The 27,457-nt window shown below is 45.3% G+C and overlaps 1 protein-coding gene across 3 annotated transcripts in view; it reads right to left on the reverse strand.

Annotated features, from left to right (window-relative positions):
* The window catches only part of ARMC9 (armadillo repeat containing 9), a 153,339-nt gene that overhangs the window by 38,228 nt on the left and 87,654 nt on the right, over positions 1-27,457 (reverse strand). For all 3 annotated transcript variants that reach the window (XM_070753808.1, XM_070753810.1, XM_070753809.1), the window contains exons 16-19: positions 23,500-23,576; positions 21,842-21,916; positions 17,053-17,143; positions 14,242-14,300 (exon numbers count right to left, since the gene is read on the reverse strand). In XM_070753808.1, the coding sequence (XP_070609909.1) occupies positions 14,242-14,300; positions 17,053-17,143; positions 21,842-21,916; positions 23,500-23,576 (302 nt within the window). The remainder of the gene's footprint in view (positions 1-14,241; positions 14,301-17,052; positions 17,144-21,841; positions 21,917-23,499; positions 23,577-27,457) is intronic.

Below are 27,457 nucleotides of genomic sequence, written 5' to 3' on the forward strand. Positions count from 1 at the left end.
AAGCCAGGATCAAAGCTGACTATGACCCCCCCCCTTGCAAATAAAACCTTCCTTTTAAAACCAGGGCTGGGCAAAGTGTCAAAGTTTCAGGCAGCATCCAAGCTAAATCAGAGTCAAAATATTCCTCAAAGTTTTATTTCCAAGAGCCATTTGTATTTGTATTTATTAGATTTGTATGCCTCCCCTCTCCGAAGACTCAATAAAAAAGACAATGTAAACAAATCTAATATTAAAAATAATCTAAAAAACCCCAATTAAAAAAACCCCAATCATACAAACAAGCATCCCATGTATAAATTCTATAAGCCTAGGGGGAAGGGAAAATTTCAATTCCCCCATGCCTGACGACAGAGGTGGGTTTTAAGGAGCTTGCAAAAGGCAAGGAGGGTGGGGGCAACTCTGATATCTGGGGGAGCTGGTTCCAGAGGGTCGGGGCCGCCACAGAGAAGGCTCTTCTCCTGGGTCCCGCCAAACAACATTGTTTAGTCGACAGGACCCGGAGAAGGCCCACTCTATGGGACCTAACCAGTCGCTGGGATTCGTGCTGGCACCTCCACTGGGAAACCAGAATTTGAGTTTCCCACCCAGTTGAAAGTTCACATCCCATGCCCCCCCCCAAAGTTGTCACGTTGCCCACTCAGATTAATAATAATAATAACAACAACAATAATAATTTATTAGATTTGTATGCTGACCCTCTCCGTGGACTTGGAGCGGCTCACAACAAATAATACAATATAGCAAACCTAATATTAAAAACATCTAAAACCCCACATTAAAACCATACAACACAATCATTCCATGCATTAACTATATATACCTGGGGGTATTTTAGTTCCCCCATGCCTGGCAACATAGGTGACGAAAGGCAAGGAGGGTGGGGGCGGTTCTGATCTCTGAGGGGAGTTGATTCCAAAGGGCCGGGGCCACCACAGAGAAGGCTCTTCCCCTGGAGCCCACCAGCCAACATTGTTTAGTCGACGGGACCCGGAAAAGGCCAGCTCTGTTGGACCTCACTGGCCGCTGGGATTCATGCGGCAGAAGACGGTTCCGGAGGTATTCTGGTCCAATGCCATGAAGGGCTTTATAATTGTAACCGGAAACTAATCGGCAGCCAATGCAAGCCACAGAGTGTTGGAGAGACGTGGGCAAATCTGGGAAGCCCCACGATAGCTCTCACGGCTGCATTCTGCATGATCTGAAGTTTCCGAACACTCTTCAAAGGTAGCCCCATGTAGACAGCGTTGCAGTAGTCGAACCTCGAGGTGATGAGGGCATGAGCGACCGTGAGCAATGACTCCCTGTCCAAGTAGGGTCACAACTGGTGCACCAGGCGAACCTGGGCAAACACCCTCCTCGCCACAGCTGAAAGATGGTGTTCCAATGTTAACTGTGGAGCGAGGAGGATGCCCAAGTTGCGAACCCTCTCTGAGGGGGTCAGTAGTCCCCCCCCCAGGGTAATGGATGGACAGATGGAATTGTCCTTGGGAGGCAAATCCCACAGCCACTCCGTCTTGTCAGGGTTGAGTTTGTGTGCCAGCGTGGCCAGTCCTCCTTCTGCTTCCGCCCAGGTGGGTGGGTATAGGATAACCTTGAACCCCTCGAAAGAAAGCTTTGTGGCTGGCTCTGTTCCCTTATGAAAATCCCCCCTCCCAAATGCCCATAAACACCAGGCCTTCTACAGATAGTGTGGCAAGCCATTAATTTCTCACCAACTTCTGCACCGGTTTGACATATAGACACACAGAGAGTGGAAACAGGGTTTTATAAACTTTGAGATAGATGGTGTGATTGGCTCAAAGAGAAAAGTAAAATTAACGTATAAAGTAAAATAAGAACGAAGTACGCTGAAGAAATGAAACAAACAAAAAAGACGAAATGTGAGAGATGTAATCTTGAATTCAAATGGTTGTAAAATAATATATATAGTGTATATACATGAGAATAAGAGTACAAAAATGTGGGATAACAGGTACCCGTATATACACCAAACAGGAAAAGAGAAAAAACATTTGAGTACATAACAATAGCCATAAGTCTACTCCAGAGTCCCTGGGGAGTGGACACCATCCAAATCCAAATCAATCAATCGATAGGAAAATATGGAAATGAGAAGGAAATTACGATGGCATAAAGCTGTATTAATGGAATTAATGTGATGTAGATGTTTGCTTTGTATGTAGTATTGTTTGTTTGTTTTATTGATTTTTAATTGGAAAAATAAGGAAGGAAGGAGGGAGGGAAGAGGGAGGGAGGAAGGAGGGAAAGAATAAAGAAAGGAAAGAGAGAGGGAGGGAGGGTGGAAAAAGGAAAGAGGGAGGAAAGAAAGAAATGTATTTATTTAATTTATTTATTTAATTAGATTTCTATGTCGCCCTTCTCAAGGAAGGAAGGGGGAGGAGGGAGGGAGAAAGGGAAGGAAGGAAGGAAGATATAAAAAGGAACAGAGGAAGGAAGGAAGGAAGGAGAGAAGCAAGTAAGCAGGGAGCAAGGGAAGAAGGAAGGAAGGAAGGAAGGAAGGAAGGAGAACGAAAAAAAAGAAAAAAGGAGAGAGCGAGGGAGGGAGGGAAGGAAGAAAGAAGAAAGGAGGGAGGGAGAGAAAGGAAGGAAGAAAGAAAGGAAGAGAATGAAGAAAGAAAGAAAGAAAGAAAGAAAGAAAGAAAGAGAAAGAACCTTACCCAAGACACATGGCAAGATATAAGCCCTGAAAAGCTGCACCCCCTAACTTTAAGAACAGAGGGTTTGGGGGGTTTGCAACCCTCCAAAGAACCAAATGTTTTTTAGACGCCACTCCCTTTTTCTCCCTCCCTTTGGATTTGGCCGGGAGGCACATCCACCCTTTTGTGTCACAGGCAGAAATACCCATGTTCCTTGAACGCCCAGGGCAGGGGGCGGGGAGAGGCTGATGGTTTCAGGATGCTACTGTTTCCTGTTCCCCCTGCCCTTCGATTGCGCAATCCCACCCTTTGCAACCTTCAACTTTCTCACATTCCAAACGTGTTTTTCAACCTTCCAGGTGCGTCAATAAATGATTTTTTCTTTTCAAATAGAAAACACGCACGTGTGTATACACACACACACACACACACTCACATAGACAGAGGCCTCTGCAAGGGATGATGCCGTAGGCCTATTGCTCTTCCTAGAATGGTACGGCCTACAGATCAGTTTTGTCATAATTATAATAATAATAATTAATAATAATAATTTATTAGCATTGTATGCCGCCCCTCTCCGCAGATTTGGGGCGGCTCACAACAGTAATAATAACAATATTTATTTATTTATTTATTTATTTATTACTTAGATTTGTATGCCGCCCCTCTCCGAAGACTCGGGGCGGCTCACAACACGTGGAAACAAATCATAAATAATCTGACAATTTAAAATATTAAAGATTTAAAAAAGACCCCATATATGTAACAAATCTAATATTTAAAAGAAAATGTCTAAAAACCCATTATTTTAAAACCATACAAGACAAGCATGCCATACATAAAACTATATAAGCCTGCGGGAGGTGTCTCAATTCCCCCATGCCTGGCGATATAGGTGGGTCTTAAGCAATTTATTTATTTTATTTATTTATTTATTGGATTTGTATGCCGCCCCTCTCCGTAGACTCGGGGTGGCTAACAACAGTAATTAAAAACATCATGTAAATCCAATACTAAAAACAACTAACAAACCCTTATTATAAAACTAAACATACATACAAACAAACAAACATACCATGCATAAATTGTAAAGGCCTAAGGGAAAAGAATGTCTCAATTCCTCCATGCCTGACGGCAGAGGTGGGTTTTAAGGAGCTTACAAAAGGCAAGGAGGGTGGGGGCAATTCTAATCTCCGGGGGGAGTTGATTCCAGAGGGCCGGGGCCGCCACAGAGAAGGCTTTTCCCCTGGGTCCCACCAAGCGACATTATTTTCTTGACAGGACCCGGAGAAGGCCCACTCTGTGGGACCTAACCGGTCGCTTGGATTCGTGCAGCAGAAGTCGGTCTTGTAGATACCCTGGTCTGGTGCCATGAAGGGCTTTATAGGTGATGACCAACACTTTGAATTCTGACCGGAAACTGATCGGCAACCAATGCAGTCTGCGGAGTGTTGGTGTTACATGGGCATTTTTGGGAAAGCCCATGATTGCTCTCGCAGCTGCATTCTGCACGATCTGAAGTTTCTGAACACTTTTCAAAGGTAGCCCCATGTAGAGAGCATTACAGTAGTCGAACCTCGAGGTGATGAGGGCATGAGTGACTGTGAGCAGTGACTCCCAGTCCAAATAGGGCCGCAACTGGTGCACCAGGCGAACCTGGGCAAACGCCCCCCTCGCCACGAAAGACAAGGAGGGTGGGGGCTGATCTCTGGGGGGAGTTGATTCCAGAGGGTTGGAGCCGCCACAGAGAAGGCTCTTCTCCTGGGACCCGCCAGATGACATTGTTTAGTCGACGGGAGCCGGAGAAGGCCAACTCTCTGGGACCTTATCGGCCGCTGGGATTTGTGCAGCAGAAGACGGTTCTGGAGGTATTCTGGTCCAATGCGATGTAAGGCTTTATAGGTCATAGCAAACACTTTGAATTGCGACCGGAAACTGATCGGCAGCCAGTGCAAGCAAATATTAGCCCTGGGCGCCATGAAGCAGAAATGTCAGAAAGAAGATGCTGGCTCAAACAAAGATGCTTGAGGACTAGAAACTAAAACATATGAAGAACGGTTGCAGGGACTGGGTGTATCTAGTTTAATGGAAAGAAGGACAAGGAGTGACATGATAGCAACATCTCAGGGACTGCGCCAAAGAAGAGGGGGTCAAATTATTCTCCAAAGCCCCCGAAGGCAGGACAAGAAGCAACAGATGGAATGTATTCCAAGAGAGAAGCAAGAATTTCCTGAAAGTAGGGACAATTAACCAGTGGAACAGCTTGCTACCAGAAGTTAAACATAGAAACATAGAAGATTGACGGCAGAAAAAGACCTCCTGGTCCATCTAGTCTGCCCTTACACTATTGTTTGTATTTTATCTTAGGATGGATCTATGTTTATCCCAGGCATGTTTCAATTCAGTTCCTGTGCTTTTACCGACCACATCTGCTGGAAGTTTGTTCCAAGCATCTACCACTCTTTCAGTAAAATAGTATTTTCTCACGTTGCTTCTGATCTTTCCCCCAACTAACTTCAGATTGTGTCCCCTTGTTCTTGTGTTCACTTCCCTATTAAAAACACTTCCCTCCTGGACCTTATTTAACCCTTTAACATATTTAAATGTTTTGATCCTGTCCCCCTTTTCCCTTCTGTCCTCCAGACTAGACAGATGGAGTTCATGAAGTCTTTCCTGATACGTTTTTTGCTTAAGACCTTCCACCATTTTTGTCGCCCATCTTTGGACCCGTTCAGTTTGATCCATATCTTTTTGTAGGTGAGGTCTCCAGAACTGGACACAGTTGTGAATTGAATCTGCCTTCCCCGTTGTCAGAAGGTCGCAAAAGGGGATCATGTGACCCCAGGATTTATTTATTTATTTATTTATTTATTGGATTTGTATGCCGTCCCTCTCTGCAGACTCGGGGCGGCTAACAACAGCAATAAAACAGTATATAACAAAATCCAATACTAAAAACAGTTAAAAACCCATTACAGTGATCCCTCTATTATCGCGAGGGTTCCGTTCCAAGACCCCTCACGATAATCGATTTTTCGCGATGTATGGTTGCGGAAGTAAAAACACCATCTGCGCATGCGCGCCCTTTTTTTCTATGGCCGCGCATGCGTAGATGGTGGAGTTTGCGTTCCCCGCCGCCCACGCAAAGGGGAAACCCCGATTCGGCTCCTCGCTGCTGCTGCGCTACCGAGCAGATCAGCTGCTGGGCGGCCGAAGGAACCTTCCCTGGGTCTTCCCGGCCGCCCACGCAAAGGGGAAACCCCGGCTCCTCGCTGATGCCCGCCGCTCGCCCGCCCGCCAGCAAGAGGGGGAAGACCCAGGGAAGGTTCCTTCGGCCGCCCAGCAGCTGATCTGCTCGGCGCAGCAGCAGCGAGCAGACAAAGATCGGGGTTTCCCAGCCGCCCACGCAAAGGAGAAACCCCGGCTCCTCGCTGATGCCCCGCCCGCCGCCCGCCGCCCGCCAGCAAGAGGGGGAGAGATAGAGAAAGAGAGAGAAGGAAAGAAAGAGATGAGAGAGGGAGGAAGAGAGTGTGAGAGAGGAAGAAGCAAGATAGAGAAAGAGAGAGAGAAAGAAAGATGAGAAAGGAAGGGAGTGACGTCATCGGGTGGGAAAAATCGCGATACTGTATAGCGTTTCGCGAAGATCGAGATCGCGAAAATCGAGGGATCACTGTATATAAAAACCAAACAGACATACAGACATACCATGCATAAAATTGTAAAGGCCTAGGGGGAAAGAGTATCTCAGTTCCCCCATGCCTGGTGGCAGAGGTGGGTTTTAAGCAGCTTTCGAAAGGCAAGGAGGGTGGGGGCAATTCTAATCTCTGGGGGGAGTTGGTTCCAGAGGGCCGGGGCCGCCACAGAGAAGGCTCTTCCTCTGGGTCCCGCCAAGCGATATTGTTTAGTTGATGGGACCCGGAGAAGACCCACTCTGTGGGACCTAACTGGTCGCTGGGATTCGTGCAGCAGAAGGTGGTCTCGGAGATATTCTGGTCTGGTACCATGAAGGGCTTTATAGGTCATAACCAACACTTTGAATTGTGACCGGAAACTGATCGGCAACCAATGCAGACTGCGGAGTGTTGGTGTAACATGGGCTGCAACCGTCAAAAGTGTGAATTGGTAGTCAAAAGCATCTGAATGTAAACCACGTCATCACAGGGACGCTGCGAAAGACTGGAAAACTGGCCATTAAGTCCCTCTTTTTAGTGCTGTTGTCACTTTGAACGGTCAGTTCGCGAACCGTTGTAAGTTGAGGACTAGCCGTCTCTTGATTCATTTCCCTCTCGGGATGCCCGATCTTCCCATGCCACAGTTTCAACCCAGATATTAAGATTTCAAAAAGATTTGTCAGCCCCATCTCAGGAATTTGCCCTTCCTCATAGAACTTGGAAATCCTGCCTCCCAGGAAGATGACAATTGCAAGGTAGGACCGGCCTGGCCCAGCTCAGCCCTTCCCACCCTCTTCTGACCCATCAGAGGGTCAGAATAGTCCAACCCCCTGCTCAACAGGAGAGCCTATACAATTTAAGACCAGTGGTTAGCCAATCTCTTCTTAAAAACTTCCAATGTTTTTAAGAACTTCCAAGGACTCTGAGCGGCTCAACAGCAGAATATAATATTAAAAATATCCAAAACATTAAAACAATTAAAAACCCATATACAGTGGTACCTCTACTTAAGAACCGGGTGTTCAATTTTTTTTTGCCTCTTCTCAAGAACCATTTTCTACTTAAGAACCCAAGCCCGGAAAAATTTCCCAGGAAATTTGAGAGCGGCACGAAGGCCTGGCCAGTTTCCTGCTATTTCTCTCTGGTGCAGTGTATGGGAGGCAGCCTCGCGCCGGGTGTATGGGAGGCGTGTGCTCCTCCTTGCCGCCTCAGAGTCCCTCTTTTTTTTTTTGTAAGCCTTAAAGTTTTGGATTTTTTTGATTCACCTCCCCTCCCTTTCTTCCTTCAGCAGCAACTGTCCTCCTCTCTTCCTCCTCTTCCTCCCACCCAAACTCCGAGCTTTTATTTCTTTCTTAATGAGTTTGCACACGTTATTTGCTTGTACATTGATTCTTATGTGTTGTGGTTGGCTCTGGCCCAGCTCTTGCCCCAAGGAATGTGGAGGTGGATGCAGGGGAAACATCAACATGTCATAGGCCTGTTTTATTGCCGACAGAGTCAGGTAGTGCAGTTTCCTCGGACGAAGAAGAAGGTGGGGGAGACTTGGAAGAGGGGGGCTTGGCACACAGCCCAGGAAGCCAATCTCCATTATCTTCAGTTGATTCAGATGCGGAAGTCTTGGACCCACGCAGGAGCAGAGTTATGTGTAGAAGAGACCAATTGAAGAAATATTACAGGAGATAAGAGAGGCCACCTGTGTTTGGGAGGGGCTCCAGAAATTAGAACTGCTGATATAAATAGCAGCGTGCTGGCTTGGCCATTGTGGAAGATTATCTGATCGTTGTTTCTTCAGGACCGTGCCTTGCTGTTTCCGGACTTTGTTTGTTGATTTTTCACGACTTTGAAACCAAAGCAGAGCAAAGTGTGTGTGTCTCACTTCGTGGAAGAAGGAGGGCTGTGACGTTCCTTCATAGCTGCAAGCTAAGTACTTAAGGACTGATTAAGGCGATTGTACAGACTACCAGGTTGTTTTGGGACTAGTGCTCTTTGCAATACAAAAAGGGTGCTTTGCTTCTTTTGAATTTTTGTGATAAAGAACATTGTCTTTGAACTTTCAAGTGTGTGTGTGTGTGTCTGAAATTTGTACCCTTGAATTTTCGGGAGACTTATACCATAGAGCCTGGCAGAACACTATGGAAAAAATTGCTTCTACTTACAAACTTTTCTACTTAAGAACCTGGTCACGGAACGAATTAAGTTCATAAGTAGAGGTACCACTGTATATCGTTCCATGGCCGGATCTCACAGATTACAACTGCAAGATCAACAGTCCCAGGCTTGGCGGAAAAGCCAGGTCTTAAGAGCTTTGTGAAGGCCAATAGGGTGGGGGCAGTCCTGACCTCCGGAGGTAGCTGGTTCCAGAAATCCGGGGCAGCCACAGAGAAGGCCCTACTCCTCAGGCCCACCAGCCAATACTGTTTATCTGACGGGACCTGGAAGAGACCAACCCTATGGGATATGTGGCAGAGGGCAGCCTCAAAGATATTGAAGCCTGAAATATTTCCATTAGGTATTTTGCCAGACAAATTAACTAAAGAAGACTTATATCTAATAGTACACATAACGACAACTGCAAGAACTGCTTTTGGGTAGAAGTGGAAGATTCCACCAGAAGAAGATGTTCTCCAAAAAATTTTGAGACTTAAGGACAGAGAGGACACTGAGTATTACAAGGGTTGGATGAAGTGTTATAGATGGATAGAAAGTGAGTTTAGTTAGGGTTGGGATTAAGATTAAAAAAGTAAGAAAGAGAAAAGAAATAATTTAACCCGGATGACGACATTAGATTTATAAGATTTTTAATTAATACTACTACATACCAAAGTATATACCAAAATAAAGAATAATAACAACAAATGTGTTTAAGATAATTTAAGAATAAGAAAATTGATAAGGTAATAAATTAAAAATATCATACTGATATTTGGTGGGTTTTTCCCCCCAAGAAGGAGGAATCGCTCAAGAAAGGATTAAGAAGAAGAGGGAGGAAGGAGTTTTTGGAGAAGGTTAAAGGAGGAGAGGTGAGAGGAAGAGGGAAGGTTAGAAGGGTGAGAGATGGAAGTGTTGGTCATGACCTTTAAAGCCCTACATGGCATGGGACCAGATTACCTCCGGAATCGCCTGCTACCGCACGAATCCCAGTGACTGATAAGGTCCCACAGAGTTGGCCTTCTCCGGGTCCCGTCGACTAAACAATGTCATTTGGCGGGCCCCAGGGGAAGAGCCTTCTCTGTGGTGGCCCCGGCCCTCTGGAACCAACTCCCCCTGGAGATGAGAACTGCCCCCACCCTCCCTGTCTTTCGTAAACTACTCAAGACTCATTTATGCCCCCAGATATTAAGATATTCCTTCCCCCTAGGCCATTACAAGTTATGCATAGTATGTTTGTGTGTTGTCTGGTTTTATTATAAGGGTTTTTAGTTGTTTTATTAATTGGATTTCTACATACTGTTTTTATCATTGTTGTTAGCCGCCCCGAGTCTGCGGAGAGGGGCGGCATACAAATCCAATAAATAATAATAATAATAATAAAGTGAGGAAATGAACTTTGAATAGAGACTATTGATTTACTAAACAAGAAAAAAGTGAAAATAAGGATACAGAAATGGAAAATATGAACTAATGTACTATTTGTTATATGTACAGGTGAGGTATATGCATTGACATTTGTATGAATATGTGTTGAAAATTAAAAATTAAAAAAATGCAAATACTGGGATGCTGCTGTCCTGCCCCCTGCTAGTCCTTCTTTTCTCCAGTCTGGCCAAACCCAAATCCTGCAGCCGTCCTTCCTCTGTTTTTGCCTCCAGGCCTTTAATCATCGCCGCTGCCCTTCCTAGTGGGACTTGCCAATCCTGCCTCCCAGGAAGCAGTTAATTCCAAGGAAGGACCAGCCCAGCTCAGCCCAGTCTAGTCCCATCCATCATCCGAGAGACACTCCGCTCCGCTTTCTAGGTCAGTGCAATGTTTCGCAGGGAGTCCTTGACTTACAACAGCTCATTTAGTGACTGTTCGAAGTTACAACAGCACTGGAAAAAAAACGTGATGCAGGACAGTTATGACCGTCGCAGCGCCCCCCATGGGTCACGTGATAGAACTAGGGAGAAATTTCCTGACAGTTATACAGCTTGCCTCCAGAAGTTGTGAATGCTCCAACACTGGAAGTTTATAAGAAGATGTTGGATACCCATTTGTGTCAAGCAGTGTAGGGTTTCCTACCTAAGCAGATGGTTGGACTAGAAGACCTCCAAGGTCCCTTCCAACTGTATTTGTTATTGTTATTGTTAAAGGCACACAGAAACATAGAAACATAGAAGATTGACGGCAGAAAAAGACCTCCTGGTCCATCTGGTCTGCCCTTATACTATTTCCTGTGTTTTATCTTAGGATGGATCTATGTTTTTCCCAGGCATGTTTCAATTCAGTTCCTGCGGATTGCCCAACCACGTCTGCTGGAAGTTTGTTCCAAGCACCTACTACTCTTTCAGTAAAATCATATTTTCTCACCTTGCTTCTGATCTTTCCCCCAACTAACCTCAGATTGTGCCCCCTTGTTCTTGTGTTCACTTTCCTATTAAAAACACTTCCCTGGCGTTGTCACCTTCCCACCAAAGGTGGCCCCTTTTTTTCCACTTGCATTTTTCACGTGCTTTCAAACTGTTAGGTTGGCAGGAGCTGGGACAAGTAACGGGAGCTCACTACATAACACGGCGCTAGGGATTCGAACCACCGAACTGCCGAGCTTTCGATCGATAAGCTCAGTGCCTTAGCTGCTCGGCCACCGCGTCCCTTTTGCAAGCCATATATCGAGCACCAATCCAGAAAGGAATAAATGTAGAACACAAATAACGAAACCCTTTTGTTACTCAAAGGCTCAGAATCCAAACTTGCTTTGCAGGTCTGCTTTGGTTAATTAAAATCCACCAACTTCTCGACACCACCAGCAGAGAAGTTACTTTAATGCAGAGGCTGAAAAGTCAATATTTGGTTTGGTAATGACAGATGCCTCTCCTTTTTCTTGGGATGATGTGTTAACTGACAAGGCAATACGTACATTATTCAAATGTTCTTTCGAAAGATCCCTGCGGCCCTTAGTTTATTTTTATTTCCCCGGTGACACCTGCAAGTTTGACAGTTTCTGATTTTTAATACTGTGACTTAATCACATAAAGCATAATTATGTCATTCCATTTAATAAATCACTCCGGCCCAAGGTGGAATATTTGGTGGTGTGATTAATGCAGACAAATGAGAAAGGGAAATGAACCGAAGCAGAAATGTGATCACAATGTGGCTCAGGTGAGCAATGTTCTTAATTTTTTTTAAAAATGTAGAAATTGCTTGTTTTAACCTTAAAAAGCCCTTAGAGTAAGAAATACAGGTAGAGTGGTACCTTACTTACAAACTTAATTCGTTCCGTGACCAGGTTCTTAAGTAGAAAAGTTTGTAAGAAGAAGCAATTTTTCACATAGGGATCAATGTAAAAGCGAATAATGCGTGTGATTGGGGAAACCATAGGGAGGGTGGAGGCCCTGTTTCCTCCCCGGAGATACCTAGAGAGGCCCCACGGAGGCTTCTCCCCGCCTTTTCTGGCCCTGTTTCCTCCCAGGAGATTCCTAGAGAGGCCCCACGGAGGCTTCTCCCCACTTTTTCCGGCCCTGTTTCCTCCCAGGAGATTTCTAGAGAGGCCCCACAGAGGCTTCTCCCCACCTTTTCCGGCCATGTTTCCTTCCTGGAGATTCCTAGAGAGGCCCCATGGAGGCTTCTCCTCACCTTTTCCGCCCCTGTTTCCTCCCAGGAGATTCCTAGAGAGGCCTCACAGAGGCTTCTCCTCACCTTTTCTGGCCCTGTTTCCTCCCAGGAGATTCCTAGAGAGGCCCCAAGGAGGCTTTTCCCACCTTTCCCACCCCTGTTTCCTCCCAGGAGATTCCTAGAGAGGCCCCACAAGGCTTCTCCCCACCTTTTCCGGCCGTTTCCCCCCAGGAGATTCCTAGAGAGGCCCCACAGAGGCTTCTCCTCACCTTTTCTGGCCCTGTTTCCTCCCAGGAGATTCCTAGAGAGGCCCCACGGAGGCTTCTCCCCGCCTTTTCTGGCCCTGTTTCATCCCAGGAGATTCCTAGAGAGGCCCCATGGAGGCTTCTCCTCACCTTTTCCGCCCCTGTTTCCTCCCAGGAGATTCCTAGAGAGGCCCCACAAGGCTTCTCCCCACCTTTTCCGGCCATTTCCCCCCAGGAGATTCCTAGAGAGGCCCCACAGAGGCTTCTCCTCACCTTTTCTGACCCTGTTTCCTCCCAGGAGATTCCTAGAGAGGCCCCAAGGAGGCTTCTCCCCACCTTTTCCGGCCCCATTTCCTTTCAGGAGATTCCTAGAGAGGCCCCCCGGAGGCTTCTCCCTGCCTTTTCCGGTTACAGTTTCAGAGGCTTGGATTTGTAAGTGGAAAATGGTTCTTGAGAAGAGGCAAAAAAATCTTGAACACCCGGTTCTTATCTAGAAAAGTTTGTAAGTAGAGACATTCTTAGGTAGAGGTACCACTGTAGTCCCTTGACTTATGACTACAAACCCTATACTCTGAAGTAATATAGGGTTTCCTTCCTATGCTGGGGTTGGACTCAAAGACCTTCGAGGTCCCTTCCAACTCTGTTGCTATTATTATTATTATATTTGAGCCCAAAATTCCCATTGTTGGCCAAAGCAGTGGTTAAGGGAGCTTGGCCCCATTTTTACAACCTTACTTGTCATAGTCGCTGAGTGAATCACGGCAGCCAATAAGTTAGCAACGTGTCCATTAAGCGAATTCAAATTTCCCCATTGGTTTTTCTCGTCGTAAGGTCGCAAAAGGGGAGGGGGGTGTCACGTGACCCTGCTAACCGTCGCAAGTACATGCCAGTTGCCAAGCAATCTGGATTTGGATCATCACTTGAGCCTGGAGATGCTGCGTCAATCTTAAATGTGGAAAACTGTCATTGTCACTTCCCCCCCCCCCCCAGTACTATTGTAACTTTGGTCACTAAATGAATAGTTGTAAGTTGAGCACTGGCTGTATCAGAAACTGCAGGCTGGACTGAGGTAAAAACAAGTCCTTAGTTTGCCCTCAGAAAGAATTATACACCCTCAAAATGTCGCTACAGAGCCCTGCACACCAAGACAACTAGACACAAGAACAAGTTTTTCCCCCAACGCCATCACTCTGCTAAACAAATAATTCCCTCAACACTATCAAACTATTCACTAAGTCTGCACTACTATTGCTACTAGTTTTTTCCCCATCATTCCCATCACCCATTTCCTCCTGCTTATGACTGTATGACTGTAACTTGTTGCTTTTATCAAGATTTCTATTAATATTGTTCCCTGGTTGCTTATTTGACCTCTATGACCATCATTAAGTGTTGTACCAAATGATTCTGGACAAATGTCTCTTTTTCTTTTACGTCCACTGAGAGCATCTGCACCAAAGACAAATCCCTTGTGTGTCCAATCACACTTGGCCAATAAAGAATTCTATTCTATTCTATTCCATTCCATTCCTTCTCTATTCTACTCTATTTGTTTTGTTCTCTTCTATTCTGTATTCCTTCCATTTGTGGAAGGCAGAAACTAATTAAGATGCTCCTCTATTTATTTAGCCATTCAGCTCTGACAAGATTATGGTTGCTTGCTATATGCAACAAATTAATCATTCCCATTGTAACTAAGAGTTAATGTTTTTTATACACAAGAACTGGTTATAAATAATAAAGTGCCAGTCCAAAGAGGGGGAGAGTTTCCAATCAGCAGCTGCTTGCATAGAGGGATCCCTGGCCTGGGCAAACTTTGCTTCAGGAAACCACGTCTCCGTGGGTGTGATTTCTACAAAACTCTTATCTATCCTTGGATTATATCTAGATTCGCAAGGGTTTTGCGTCCATACTCACTTCAGCATTGTCTTCCTTCTCCTCATCGTCAGACTCCGCGCTATCGTCCTGTGGCTCTTCTGTAAGGGAACATATACATTATGTATTAGATTTGTATGCCGCCCCTCTCCACAGACTCGCTTATAAACCCCCCCTTTAATCCTAAATTTATAGAATAAAATAGAATAACAGAGTTGGAAGGGACCTTGTAGATCTTCTATCTAGTCCAACCCCCTGCTTAGGCAGGAAACCCTACATCACTTCAGACAGATGGTTGTCCAACATCTGCTTAAAAACTTCCAGTGTTGCAGCATCCACAATTTCCGAAGGCAAGCTGTTCCACTTGTTCTGTCAGAAAATTCCTCCTTAGTTCTGAGTTGCTTCTCTCCTTGTTTAGTTTCCACCCATTGCTTCTTGTTCTGCCCTCAGATGCTTTGGAGAATAGCTTGACTCCTTCTTCTTTGGGGCAACCCCTGAGATATTGGAAGCTAGCCTATCTCCTCTGGTCCTTAGAAACATAGAAGATTGACGGCAGAAAAAGACCTCCTGGTCCACCTAGTCTTCCCTTATACTATTTCTTGTATTTTATCTTACAATGGATCTATGTTTATCCCAGGCAGGTTTCAATTCAGTTTTTTACTTCTTTTCATCCCTTCTTTTCACTGAACTAGACATACCCAGTTCATGCATCCATTCTTCATATGTTTTAGCCTCCAGCCCCCTAATCCTCTCTATTGCTCTTCTCTGCACTTTTTCTAGAGTCTCAACATCTTTTTTACATTGTGGTGCCCAAAACTGAATGTAATATCTCAGTGTGGTCTTAATAAGGCTTTCTGTTTTATTTATTTTATTTTTTTCCACATTTGACTTTTTATTCTAGTATAAAGTACTGTACTTGTCAAAGTTTAAAATACAAAGGAAAAAAGGAGGGGCAAACTAAGATTTAATTGTTCTTTCAACTGTTTTTTAGATGTCTTTGTTGTAAGCCGCCCAGAGTCCTTCAGGAGTTGGGCAGCATATAAATAAAATGAAATAAAACAAAATAAAATAAAAATAAGAAAGAAAAGGGGGGGGGGAAGAAATAAGGTGTAAAGGGAGAAACGGAAAGAGGCACTAACTTCCGACTCTCTTTAGCACAGTAGAAACATAGAAACATAGAAGATTGATGGCAGAAAAAGACCTCATGATCCATTTAGTCTATCCTTATACTATTTCTTGTATTTTAGGTGAGGTCTCCAGAACAGGACACAGTACTCCAAATGGGGTCTCACCAATGCTCAATACAGCGGGATCACAATCTCCCTCTTCCTGCTTGTTATAGCTCTAGCTCTGCAGCCAAGCATCCTACTCGCTTTCCCTACCGCCTGACTGCACTGTTCACCCATTTGGAGACTGTCCGAAATCACTACTCCTAAATCCTTTTCTTCTGAAATTTTTGCTAACACAGAAGTGCCAATACAATACTCAGATTGAGGATTCCTTTACCCCAAGTGCATTATTTTACATTTGGAAACATTAAACTGCAGTTTCCATTGCTTTGACCACTTATCTAATAAAGCTAAATCATTTGCCATATTACAGACGCCTCCAGGAATATCAATCCTATTGCACACTTTAGAGTCATCGGCAAATAGGCAAATCTTCCCTACCAAACCTTCCCCTATGTCACTCACACACATATTAAAAAGAATAGGACCCAGAACAGACCCTTGTGGCACACTGCTTGTAACCAGACTTTGCTCAGAATACTCGCCATTAACAACAACCCTCTGATATCTACATTTCAGCCAGCTGCAAATCCACTGAACTATCCAGGAATTAAGTCACTAACTTCACTAACTTATCTATCAGCTCTTTGTGTGGAACCGTATCAAGGGCTTTGCTGAAGTCCAGATAGGCAATATCCACGGCACCACCTTCATCCAACACACAAAGAAATCAATGAGATTAGTCTGACATGATTTGCCCTCAGTAAGGCCATGCTGGTTTGGATCCAATAAATTATTGTTTTTTAGGTGCTGATTTATCCCCTTTTTGAGTAGAGTCTCCATCATTTTAACTATAACTGATGTAGAAGATCGTAACACTGCAAACCCCAATTTTTTGCTTTTATCCAACTGCACGCAGAAGCCTATTTTTATAACAATAAGCCTATGTAATTAACTAAGACAAAATCAAAGTTTCTTTTCTTTTTCTTTTGCACCGCAAGCACAAAATCCGGAAGAAAATCATTTCAGACATAATTCCCTCTAAGCTGAGCAGTGAGCAATCGCTCACTTAAAAATCATCATCAACTCAGAGTTTTCCAAACCTCCCCAGAAGCCGAGAGGGAAAGAGTGAGAGGGAAGGAGAGAGAGAGGAAGAGAGAGAAACAGATAGAAAATAGAGAGGAAGGAAAAGAGAAAGAAAAAGAATGGGAGTAAGGAAGAGAGAAAGAAAATCAAAATCTAGTTTGAAACTAACTCAACTATTTAAGTGGCATTTTCATATTGATAGAGTTGCCCTATTATGAGCTCACTGTTATAGACACACAGTACAGTATTTTATTTTGAAATTCTCTGAGGCAAAACAGGGTGGGTTTTTTATTTATTTGTTTGTTTGTTTGTTTGTTCATTTATTTATTTATTTATTTATTATTTCTGTGCCGCCCAGTCCCAAAGGGACTGCCACTCAGACACCATACTTTTCCGCCCACCCCCCCAAAAAATTAGAGGGAACATTGATTTCAGAACATAAAGATAGAGAGATGTCCTCTTCTTTGGATAAAAGAATCAAATTTGACCATCTCTGCTTCTCTTTGCTTGTAGGGAATAATATATCCCCTTTTTTTACCTGATTGCAGCTGCTTGATAATAAACTCAATCTGCTGGATCATGTCGGCATTTCCTTCCTCGATGTAGCATCGGAGAATGTCTTCCATTTCCTGCGTGGGTTGCAAAACAAACTTGTGTTAGTTGATCTGAGGGATGAACCGGCCTGGGGTCATTTTGGCCGGTGGACAGCATACAGGCCTGGGGGGGGGGGTGTGCACGGCAGACGGGCACACCCAGCAGAAGAGGTCCTGTTTACATTGAGTGTGACGTAGGATCTCCTGCACCAGCAGGGGGGTGGAGTAGATGACCTGCAAGGTCCCTTCCAACAACGACAACAACAACAACAATAATAATAATGGGTTTTTAAAATGTTTTTTAAATTTATTAGATTTGTTATGAATTGTCTTATTGTATGCTGTGAGCCGCCCCGAGTCTACGGAGAGGGGCGGCATACAAATCTAATAAAATAAAATAAAATAAAATAAAATAATAATAATAATAACAAGTTCCACTGGAACTTGTGCCGGAACTACCATTTCCCAGTGGCAAAGAACTGGTTAGATTAGATTTATTGGATTTTATTGGTGGGACCATAAGCCCGAAAAAGTGGTCGAAAATGAGCAAGCAAAACTACTGTGGGACTTCCGACTTCAGACTGACTGAATTTTGGAACATAACACGCCAGATATTGTGATCGTGGAGAAAAAGAAAGTATGGATCATCAACATCGCAATCCCAGGGGACAGCAGAATTGAGGAGAAGCAGCTAGAGAAATTAGTGAAATACGAAGATCTAAAAATCTTTCTGCGCAGGGGTGTGTGTGTAGGCGTGTGGGGGGGAAGGAAGTAGTGTGAGCATGTGGATAATCATTTGTCTGGTGTAGGGTTTCCTGCCTAAGCCGGGGGTTGGACTAGAAGACCTCCAAGGTCCCTTCCAACTCTGTTATTCTATCCTACCCTACCCCATCCTATCCTATCCTATGGAGCCCCTCCCTTATGAAACCAGGTTGCAACACCTTGGTCTCTTCAGCCTTGAAAGCGTTGAAGAGGTGACTTGATTGAAGTGTATAAAATCATGCATGGGATGGAATAGAATAGAATAGAAATTTATTGGCCAAGTGTGATTGGACACACAAGGAATTTGTGTTTGGTGCAGATGCTCTTAGTGTACATAAAAGAAAAAGAGACATTTGTCAAGAATCAGGAGGTCCAACACTTAATGATTGCCATAGGGGTCAAATAAGCAATGAAGAAACAATCAATATTAATAAAAATCTTAGGATACAAGCAACAAGTTACAGTCATGCAGTCCTAAGTGGAAGGAAAAGAGTGAATGATGAGAAAACTAGTAGAATAGAAGAGCAGATTTAGTAAAAAGTCTGACAGTGTTGAGGGAATTATTTGTTTAGTAGAGTGATGGCGTTCGGGGAAAAAACTGTTCTTGTGTCTAGTTGTCTTGGTGTGCAGGGCTTTGTAGCAACGTTTTGAGGGTCGGAGTTGAAACAGTTTGTGTCCAGGACACGAGCGGTCAGTAAGAAAAGGTGGATAGAAAAAAATTATTTTTTCTCTCACACAATACGAAGACAAGGGGGGCCTCCCTAAGGCTCATAAGTAAGAAAGTGAGGACAAATCAAGGGAAATATTTCTTCATCCAGAGGGACCTTGGTTGATGGAATTCCCTTCCAGAAGAGGCCGTGACAGCTGTCAGCCTTGATAGCTTCAAGGCAGGATTAGACAGATTCATGGATGCCAAGTGTATCCATAGTGGTTATTGAAACGGATGTCCAAGTGCTGCCTCTATGATGGTTGAGGCAGGCAGGGTTCCTTTGAGTTCCATTTGGTGGGGGTCAAGGGAAATGGAAGGTCTTGCCTTCTCTTTCTACTCAAGATCCCCATGGACCATTGGTGGGCCACTGTCGGACACAGAACGTGGGACTCAATGGGCTTTGACCTGATTCAGCATGGCTCTTCTTAGGTTCTTATGTTCTATTCTATTCCATCCATCCTCCCGTTGGGAATTTTTCTTCCTGCTTGTATATTTCCCTCTGAACCTCTAAATAAGGCAAATAAAAGGCCTCTCTTGCAGGCTGTTGGCGTTCTAAACAAAACGACAACCCTTGCGAATCCTATAAACGACTGACCTGCGATGGAAAAACCTGCCATTTGAGCCTCCCATTAAAATAAATAAATAAATAAATAAAATAAACCCTTGGTCTTTGGAGATAGCCCAGGAGAACAATCAAAGGAAGATAAGCATCGCAGGAAAGTGGACGACATCATCCATCAAGGCTTCCCACTGAAAACGATGTCACAATAATGGCCGACAAAGTGAGAGTTGGACACATCAGGGCGAGATATCAGCTTCTGTGCAAATCGGAACAGATTCCAGCTTTTAAAAAAAAATCTGCTGTTTAGTGGCGGGGAAACTTATCTTTCCTAAATAGCCGGCAGCATTTGTGCCAGGTGGAAAATTTATCGCCTGCCCCGTTCGTCATGACAAGATAACAAATGAAATCCGCCATCTCTTTCTCCGACTTACAATTCGATCACAGTTCAAAACATCGTTAAGTTCCCAGCCTTGTGATATTTATTTAGTTATTTATTTTGTCCAATACACAATGAGAGTTTTAGTGGGTATATATATATATATATATACAGTGTTCCCTCGATTTTTGCGGGTTCGAACTTCGCGAATAGCCTATACCACGGTTTTTCAAAAAATATTAATTGAAAAATACTTCGCAGGTTTTTTTTCTATACCACGGTTTTTCCCACCCGATGATGTCATACATCATCGCCAAACTAATAATTTTTGCAAATAAATAACAAAAAAAAAATTATTGTTAATAAATAATTATGTTTATAAATATCAGGATTACTAAGTGTCTTATTCAATGGTGAATACCAGTAATAATGGTGAGTAAATGGTTGTTAAGGGAATGGGAAATGGTAATTTAGGGGTTTAAAGTGTTAAGGGAAGGCCTGTGATACTGTTCATAGGCAAAAATTGTGTATTTACTTCCGCATCTCTACTTTGCGGAAATTCGACTTTCGCGGGCGGTCTCGGAACGCATCCCCCGCGTAAATTGAGGGAACACTGAATATACACATAGTAAAATACATGATGAAGGTTATAGAGGAGATACTCATAGTAAAATATATCTATGAAAGAATAGAAAAGAAGGTATAGCAATAGAACATATCAATGAAAGAATAGAAGAAGAGATATAGGAATAGAAGAAAGGTATAGGAGATATAGGAGAACAATAGGACAGGGGACGGAAGGCACTCTAGGGCACTTGTACTCGGCCCTTCTCTGATAGAGAAGCTCTTTGTTCTAAGGCCACCATGCAACCACCCTTCCACCGAGACATACTTCCATCCTTCGCTCCAGGAACCATCTAAAATGCAACTTATCCTCCTTCTACCTCTTTCTACCCTAATTTCTTAATAGAACATTGATTAATTGAGAACTAAATCACTGGCTAATTGGTTAAACATTGAAGAATTAATCACTGGGGAATAATTTGTAAGACAATTCCTGTTGAGTTTGATTTTTGAGCTTTTTTATGGTTAATTAGGCATGCTGGTTTCAAAACTGTAGTTAGTTTTCTTCTACCCTGTGAAGTTTTTTCTCTACCCCTTATGGGAATTATGAGGTTGCAACATGAGATGTAAAAATAGCAATGGTGGTGGCAACCTAACTTTGGAGGTTTGTCCAAACCCAGGCTGACTCTGTTTGACATAGGAAGAAACCAATAGGAAGAAACCAGGCCAGACCTGTGTCAGGGTATAATGGGACTTTGGCACCTTAGGAAGATTAGTTTTGTAGATGGCCAGGTAGGAGCAGGGAGGTGATTTACAATTTAAAATAGTTTCCACATAGCTGGTGCTTGGCTGCTGTTAGTCCAGCGTTTCTCAACCTTGTGGATTTGAAGATTTTATTTATTTGTCTGTTTGTTTGTTTGTCTGTTTGTTTGTTTGTCTGTTCATTCATTTATTGGATTTCAAGGCTCTCTTCTCCATAGACTCAGGGCGGCTTACAAGGTAAGAAACAATACAATCAGATAATTATAAAAACCCAACTGTCTTAAACCAATCTTAAAACCCAATAATACAACATTCAACTGATTCATCTAGCAATGGGTGGAAACCAAACAAGGAGAGAAGCAACTTAGAACTAAGGAGAAATTTCCTGACTGTCAGAACGGTTGGTCAGTGGAACAGCTTGCCTCCCGAAGTTGTGAATGCTCCAACACTGGAGGTTTTTAAGCATATGTTGGATAATCATCTGTCTTCAAGTAGTGTAGGGTTTCCTGCCTAAGCAGGGGTTGGACTAGAAGACCTCCAAGGTCCCTTCCAACTCTGTTGTTGTTATTATTGTTGTTGTTGTTATAATTATTATCTCAACCCAATCATACTGTAGGCCAGAGCAGAGTGTTCATGCTCAATGGCCCCAGGCCTGCTGGTAAAGTATGTCTTTAGAACCTTCCAGAAGGCCTGGAGAGTGGGAGTTGATTCCAAAGCACCGGAGCTGCCACAGAGAAGGCCCTTCCCCTAGATCCTGCCAGACGGCACTGCTTGGCTGACGGGATCTGGAGAAGGCCGACCCTGTGTGATCTAACTGGCCGCTGGGATACTTGAGGCAGGAGACGGTTCCATGGGTAACCTGGTCGATGTGTGGACCTCAGGCCCCAAACTTTGGCTGGGTGTGGGATGCTGGGAGTTGAAGTTCACACAAGTCGCCAGGTTGAGAAATGTTGGTCTGGCCAATGTTGAATCTTGAAGAAGAACCCTTTGGCCTCTTACCATTGCTCGGGCTTCATCTCTTATGGACGGAATAGCCAGGATGCTGTAAAGGGCTCCATTTACATAGGGGTGAGTCTGCAACGAAGGAGGGAGGCAAAATTACCCATCGGTCAGAGGGGGGCTGCCCCTCATCTACCCCTTCTCCCCCACCCCACCCCAGGTCTGGGGACTCAAAGTTTTACAGAACAACTGACGGTGGAGGAGCAGCTGGAGGAGAAGTTAACGCAGAAGAGAAGAAGGGGGAGTAGTAGGTGGAGCTAAAGTGGAAGCAAGGAAGAAGAAGAAGAAGAGGAGGAGGAGGAGAGGAACTGAAGCAGAAGAAGAAAAAGGGAAAGAAGAAGAGAAGAGTAAGGAGGAAGAGGAGGAGGAGAAGGAGCTGAAGCAGAAGATGAAAAAGGAGAAGAAGAAGAAGAAGGAGGAGGAGGAGGAGGAGGAGCTGAAGCAGAAGATGAAAAAGGAGAAGAAGAAGAAGAAGGAGGAGGAGGAGGAGGAGGAGGAGGAGGAACTGAAGCAGAAGAAGAAAAAGGGAAAGAAGAGAAGAGTAAGGAGGAAGAGGAGGAGGAGAAGGAGCTGAAGCAGAAGATGAAAAAGGAGAAGAAGAAGAAGAAGAAGGAGGAGGAGGAGGAGGAGGAGGAGAAACAGAAGATAAGGAGGAGGAGAAGGAGGAGCTGAAGCAGAAGCAGAAGAAGAGAAGAGGGAGGAGGAGGAGAAGCAGGGAAGGAAGAGGAACTGAAGCTGAAGCAGAAGAGGAGGAAGAGGAGCTGAAGAAGAAGAAGACAAAGAAGAAGAGGAAGGAGGAAGAGGAGAAGGAGCACTGAAGCAGAAGGAGGAGGAGAAGGAGAGGAAAAAAACAGAAGAGGGAGGAGGAGCAGGAGGGGAAGCAGAATAGGAGGAGGAGGAAGAGCAGAAGAAGAAGAAAAAAGAAAAAGAACAAAAGAGGAAGGAGGAAGAGGAGGAGAAGGAAAAGGAGAAAAGAGAAGAGGGAAGAGGAAGAGGAGCAGGAGGGGAAGCAGAAACAGACGATGAAAAGAAAAAGAACAAGAGAAGAGGAAGGAGGAGGAGGAGGAGAAGAAGAAGCAGAAGAAGAAAAGAGGGAAGAGGAGGAGGAGGAGCTGAAGCAGAAACAGACGATGAAAAGAAAAAGAACAAGAGAAGAGGAAGGAGGAGGAGGAGGAGAAGAAGAAGCAGAAGAAGAAAAGAGGGAAGAGGAGGAGGAGGAGGAGCTGAAGCAGAAGCAGATGATGAAAAGAAGAGGAAGGAGGAGAAACAGAAGAAGAAGAGGAGGAGGAGGAACTGAAGCTGATGCAGAAGTGAAGAGGAAGGAGGAAGAGGAGGAAGAGGAGAAGGGGAGGAGGAGGAGAAGAGGAGGAAGAGGAGGAGCTGAAGCAGAAACAGAAGAAGAAGAAAAAAGAAAAAGAAGAAAAGAGGGAGGAGGAGGAAGAGGAGAGGAAGAGGAGATCCTCATCCTCATCATCTCCACAGAATCCAGGTGATATTATGAGCTTTAAGAAAGCCATGTGGCCCTCAGAAAAGACTATCAGCCAGAAGGAAGTCCTCCAAGATCAAGACATCTGGAATGAACGTGACCCGCTCAGTTTGGTTTCCCCCCAAACAGGCCCTGTTTGCCAACCCTCGAAAACGGCCCCTGGGGCAAGTACCTCGTGGTTCTCGTGGCCGAGGAGATCCGAGAGAACTTTGAGAATCTCGTTGGCGATTTTCACGCACATCTTCTTCCCTGCAGGAAGTTCAAAAGTAGACTTATATGCAGGTGCTGGGTGCCAACACCAAGAAGCCACCCATCCAAGACCTCCAGTTAGTAGAAGAGCCATTAAATAGTAACGGCAACAGCATCGGACCTTGGAGGTCATCTAGTCCAACCCCCTGCTCACACAGGAGACCTACACTAGGGATTTGAACCGCTGAAACTGCCGACCTTTCTGGTCGATAAGTTCAGCGTCTGACATCACAAAAATACATCACAAAAAGACCACTTGCCGAACAAGTGAGCAACCAGTGCAGTTCGCACAACAGGGGCACCTCCTGGATCACCCCAAAAATGTCTGTGCAGCTGCCCTCTGCATAAACTGTAGCTTCATTCTAGACACAAGAACAGTTTTTCCCCCCCAAACGCCATCACTCTGCTAAAGAAATCATTCCCTCACCACTGTCAAACTATTCACTAAGGCTGCATTACTATTACTATTAGTTTTCTCATCATTCACATCACCCATCTCCTCCTACGTATGACTCTAACTTTGTTGCTTGTATCCTTATGATTTATACTGACTGGTTCCTAATATGATTTGATTGCTTCCACTGGTGGATCGCTCTCACCGTCCGAAGGTTCCTCCTTATTTCCAGGTTGAACCTCTGCTTGGACAACTTCCAGTCGTTGCTCCTTGTCCGGCTCTCTGGCGCTTTTGGAAATAATGTGACCCCCTCCTCCCTGTGGCAGCCCCTCAAGTATTTCTGTGTTAGCAAAAACGTCAGAAGAGAAGGATTTAGGGGTCGTGATTTCTGACAGCCTCAAAATGGGTGAGCAGTGTGGTCAGGCGGTAGGAAAAGCAAGTAGGATGCTTGGCTGCATAGCTAGAGGTATAACAAGCAGGAAGAGGGAGATTGTGATCCCGCTATATAGAGCGCTGGTGAGACCCCATTTGGAATAATACTGTGTTCAGTTCTGGAGACCTCACCTACAAAAAGATATTGACAAAATTGAACGGGTCCAAAGACGGGCTACAAGAATGGTGGAAGGTCTTAAGCATAAAACGTATCAGGAAAGACTTCATGAACTCAATCTGTAGAGTCTGGAGGACAGAAGGAAAAGGGGGGACATGATCGAAACATTTAAATATGTGAAAGGGTTAATTAAGGTCCAGGAGGGAAGTGTTTTTAATAGGAAAGTGAACCCAAGAACAAGGGGGCACAATCTGAAGTTAGTTGGGGGAAAGATCAAAAGCAACGTGAGAAGGACCGTTGAACTTACCTGAACGGTCTTCTCGATGCACTGCAAGGAGAGTCCAGGATGGGTAATTCTTCAGTCTGATTGGTAGGGACTGAGTTTAATTTAAATATTAGGCAGGTGCCGCCCCCTTAGCCCTCCAGTCTCATTAAAACGAAGGAGCAGTAAAGTCCAACACATTTATTGAACTATATGAAAAAACACAACAACTTCAAAGAACGGAACCTTAAACCATAACATGGCCCCTGGTCCAGAACTGGGTGGGTCTGGACTCTCCTTGCAGTGCATCGAGAAGACCGTTCAGGTAAGTTCAACGGTCCTTCTCCAATGCACTTGCAAGGAGAGTCCAGGATGGGATATGCCCAAGAAAAACTTAGAGGGAGGGAGAAGGCTGGACCAGTGGCTCGGCAAAGGAACAAACCTCCTGTAGGACCCTCCTCCCAAAGGCTGCCTCTGATGAAGCATAAGAGTCTATACGATAGTGCTTTATAAAGCTTGAGGGAGCAGCCCAAGTGGCCGCCCGGCAAATGTCCTCTAAAGACGCCTGTGTCCTCCATGCCGTCGAGGTGGCGGCGCTGCGGGTCGAGTGTCCAGTGATGCCCTGTGGCACCGGCGAACCTCTAGCTCTGTACGCCTCCGATATACAGTCACGGAGCCACCGGCTGATGGTCTGGGAGGAAACTCTGGACCCCAGAGAACGTGCTGAAAAGGATACAAACAAGGCCTCTGAAGCTCTGAAGGACTGAGTCCTGCGAATATAGATTTTAAGGGCTCTCCTGACGTCCAGCTTGTGCCATCTCAACTCTAAAGGGTGAGTTCCACGTGTACAAAAATCCGGTAGCACGATGTCTTGTGCCCTGTGAAAAGTGGTATTCACCTTAGGTAAGAAAGCCGGGTCCAGCCTAAGGACCACTCTGTCCGGATGAAAGCGACATAAGTCCGGTCTTGTAGACAAAGCCGAAATCTCTGAGACCCTCCTGGCCGACGTAATGGCTACCAGGAAGGTAGTCTTAAGAGTTAACAGCCGTATAGGAACCTGCCGTAGAGGCTCAAATGGAGGTGCTGTGATGGAGTGAAGCACCAAGGACAGGTCCCATGACGGGAAGCGATGAATGACTGGCGGTTTAAGATTAGCCGCCCCTCTCAGGAAGTCTCGTATCCATGGATGTTTGCTCAAGGGGCGCTGACTGTCCAATGTAATGATACTGGATAAAGCAGCCACATGCCGACGAAGAGTATTCGGGGCGAGGCCCTTGTCCAGACCTGCCTGTAGGTATGTCAGTACCATAGGAGGAGAAGCTACCTGAGGCTCCACCTGTCGTAGTGCACAGAACTTAGAAAAGGCCTCCCAAGTGGCCTGGTAGATCCTCCTGGTAGAAGGCCTACGGGCAGCCTGTATAGTATCGATAACCGTGTCTGGCAGAGCGTGACTCCTCAGACGTTCCCGCTCAAGCGCCACACGGTTAGCTGCCACCACTGAGGCTCCGGGTGTGACATGGTCCCCTGGAAGAGGGAGATTCGATGGTCCGGAATCCGCCATGACGGAGCAATTGAGAGTTGCATCAGGTCTGCGAACCAGATCCGACGGGGCCAAAAGGGGGCCAACAACAGCACCTCTGCCTGCTCCTGCAATATTTTCCGAATTACTCTGGGAATGATGGAAACCAGTGGAAACGCATATAAAAGACCCGGAGGCCATCTGAGGCGCAGAGCATCCACTCCTTCCGCTCCCTGGGATGGGAATCGGGAGAAGAAGCGGGGAAGCTGGGAGTTGAGACACGTTGCAAACAAGTCCAGAACTGGTACCCCAAACCTCCTGGTGATCTCTAGGAAGATCCCGGGTTCCAGTTGCCATTCCCCTGGGTCTAGGGTCTCCCTGCTGAGCCAGTCTGCACACACGTTCTCCACCCCAGAGATGTGTTCCGCTGAAAGCGATGCCAGATTGGTCTCTGCCCACCTGAAAAGAGACTCCGACTCTGCCATCAGCCTCCCTGACCGAGTTCCCCCCTGTCGGTTGATGTGGGAACGCGTGGCTACGTTGTCGGTCATAATTAATACGTGCTGATCCCTCACCAGGTGAGCAAAGCTGTGGAGGGCCAGTGACACTGCCTTCAGCTCCAAGAAGTTTATGTTGACGTTGTAAAGGTCCTGCTGCGACCACAGGCCCTGGGCTATCTGTGAGGAAAGATGTGCTCCCCACCCCCGCAGACTCGCATCGGTCGTCACCGTGAGTAATTCCTTGTCCAGAAAGGAGGAACCTCTGCTCAAGGCTGGAGACACCCACCACCGGAGAGATCTGCGAACCCCGGCATTGAGAAAAACCTTCCTGCGAGAGTGGCTCGATTTCTGCTTCTGAAAGGGAAGAAGGAACCACTGTAATGGTCGAAGGTGGAACCTTGCCCACGGCAGTATGCCAATGCATGACACTAGCGTCCCTAGGAGCTGGGACAGGAATAGCAGACTTGGGTACTGCTGGAGGCGCAGCTCTCTCACCAACCTCCTGATTGTAGATTGCCTGTCCCGTGACAGAAAGACCTCGCCCAGTTCGGAATCTATCGTCGTCCCCAAATGGGCCAGGCGAGTCGTGGGCGTCAGGTGGCTTTTGTCCCAGTTTATGGAAAAACCATGGTCTTCCAGGGTCTGTATGGTTAAGT

Source organism: Erythrolamprus reginae, chromosome 5, assembly GCF_031021105.1.
Source record: "Erythrolamprus reginae isolate rEryReg1 chromosome 5, rEryReg1.hap1, whole genome shotgun sequence".
NCBI lineage: Eukaryota > Metazoa > Chordata > Lepidosauria > Squamata > Dipsadidae > Erythrolamprus > Erythrolamprus reginae.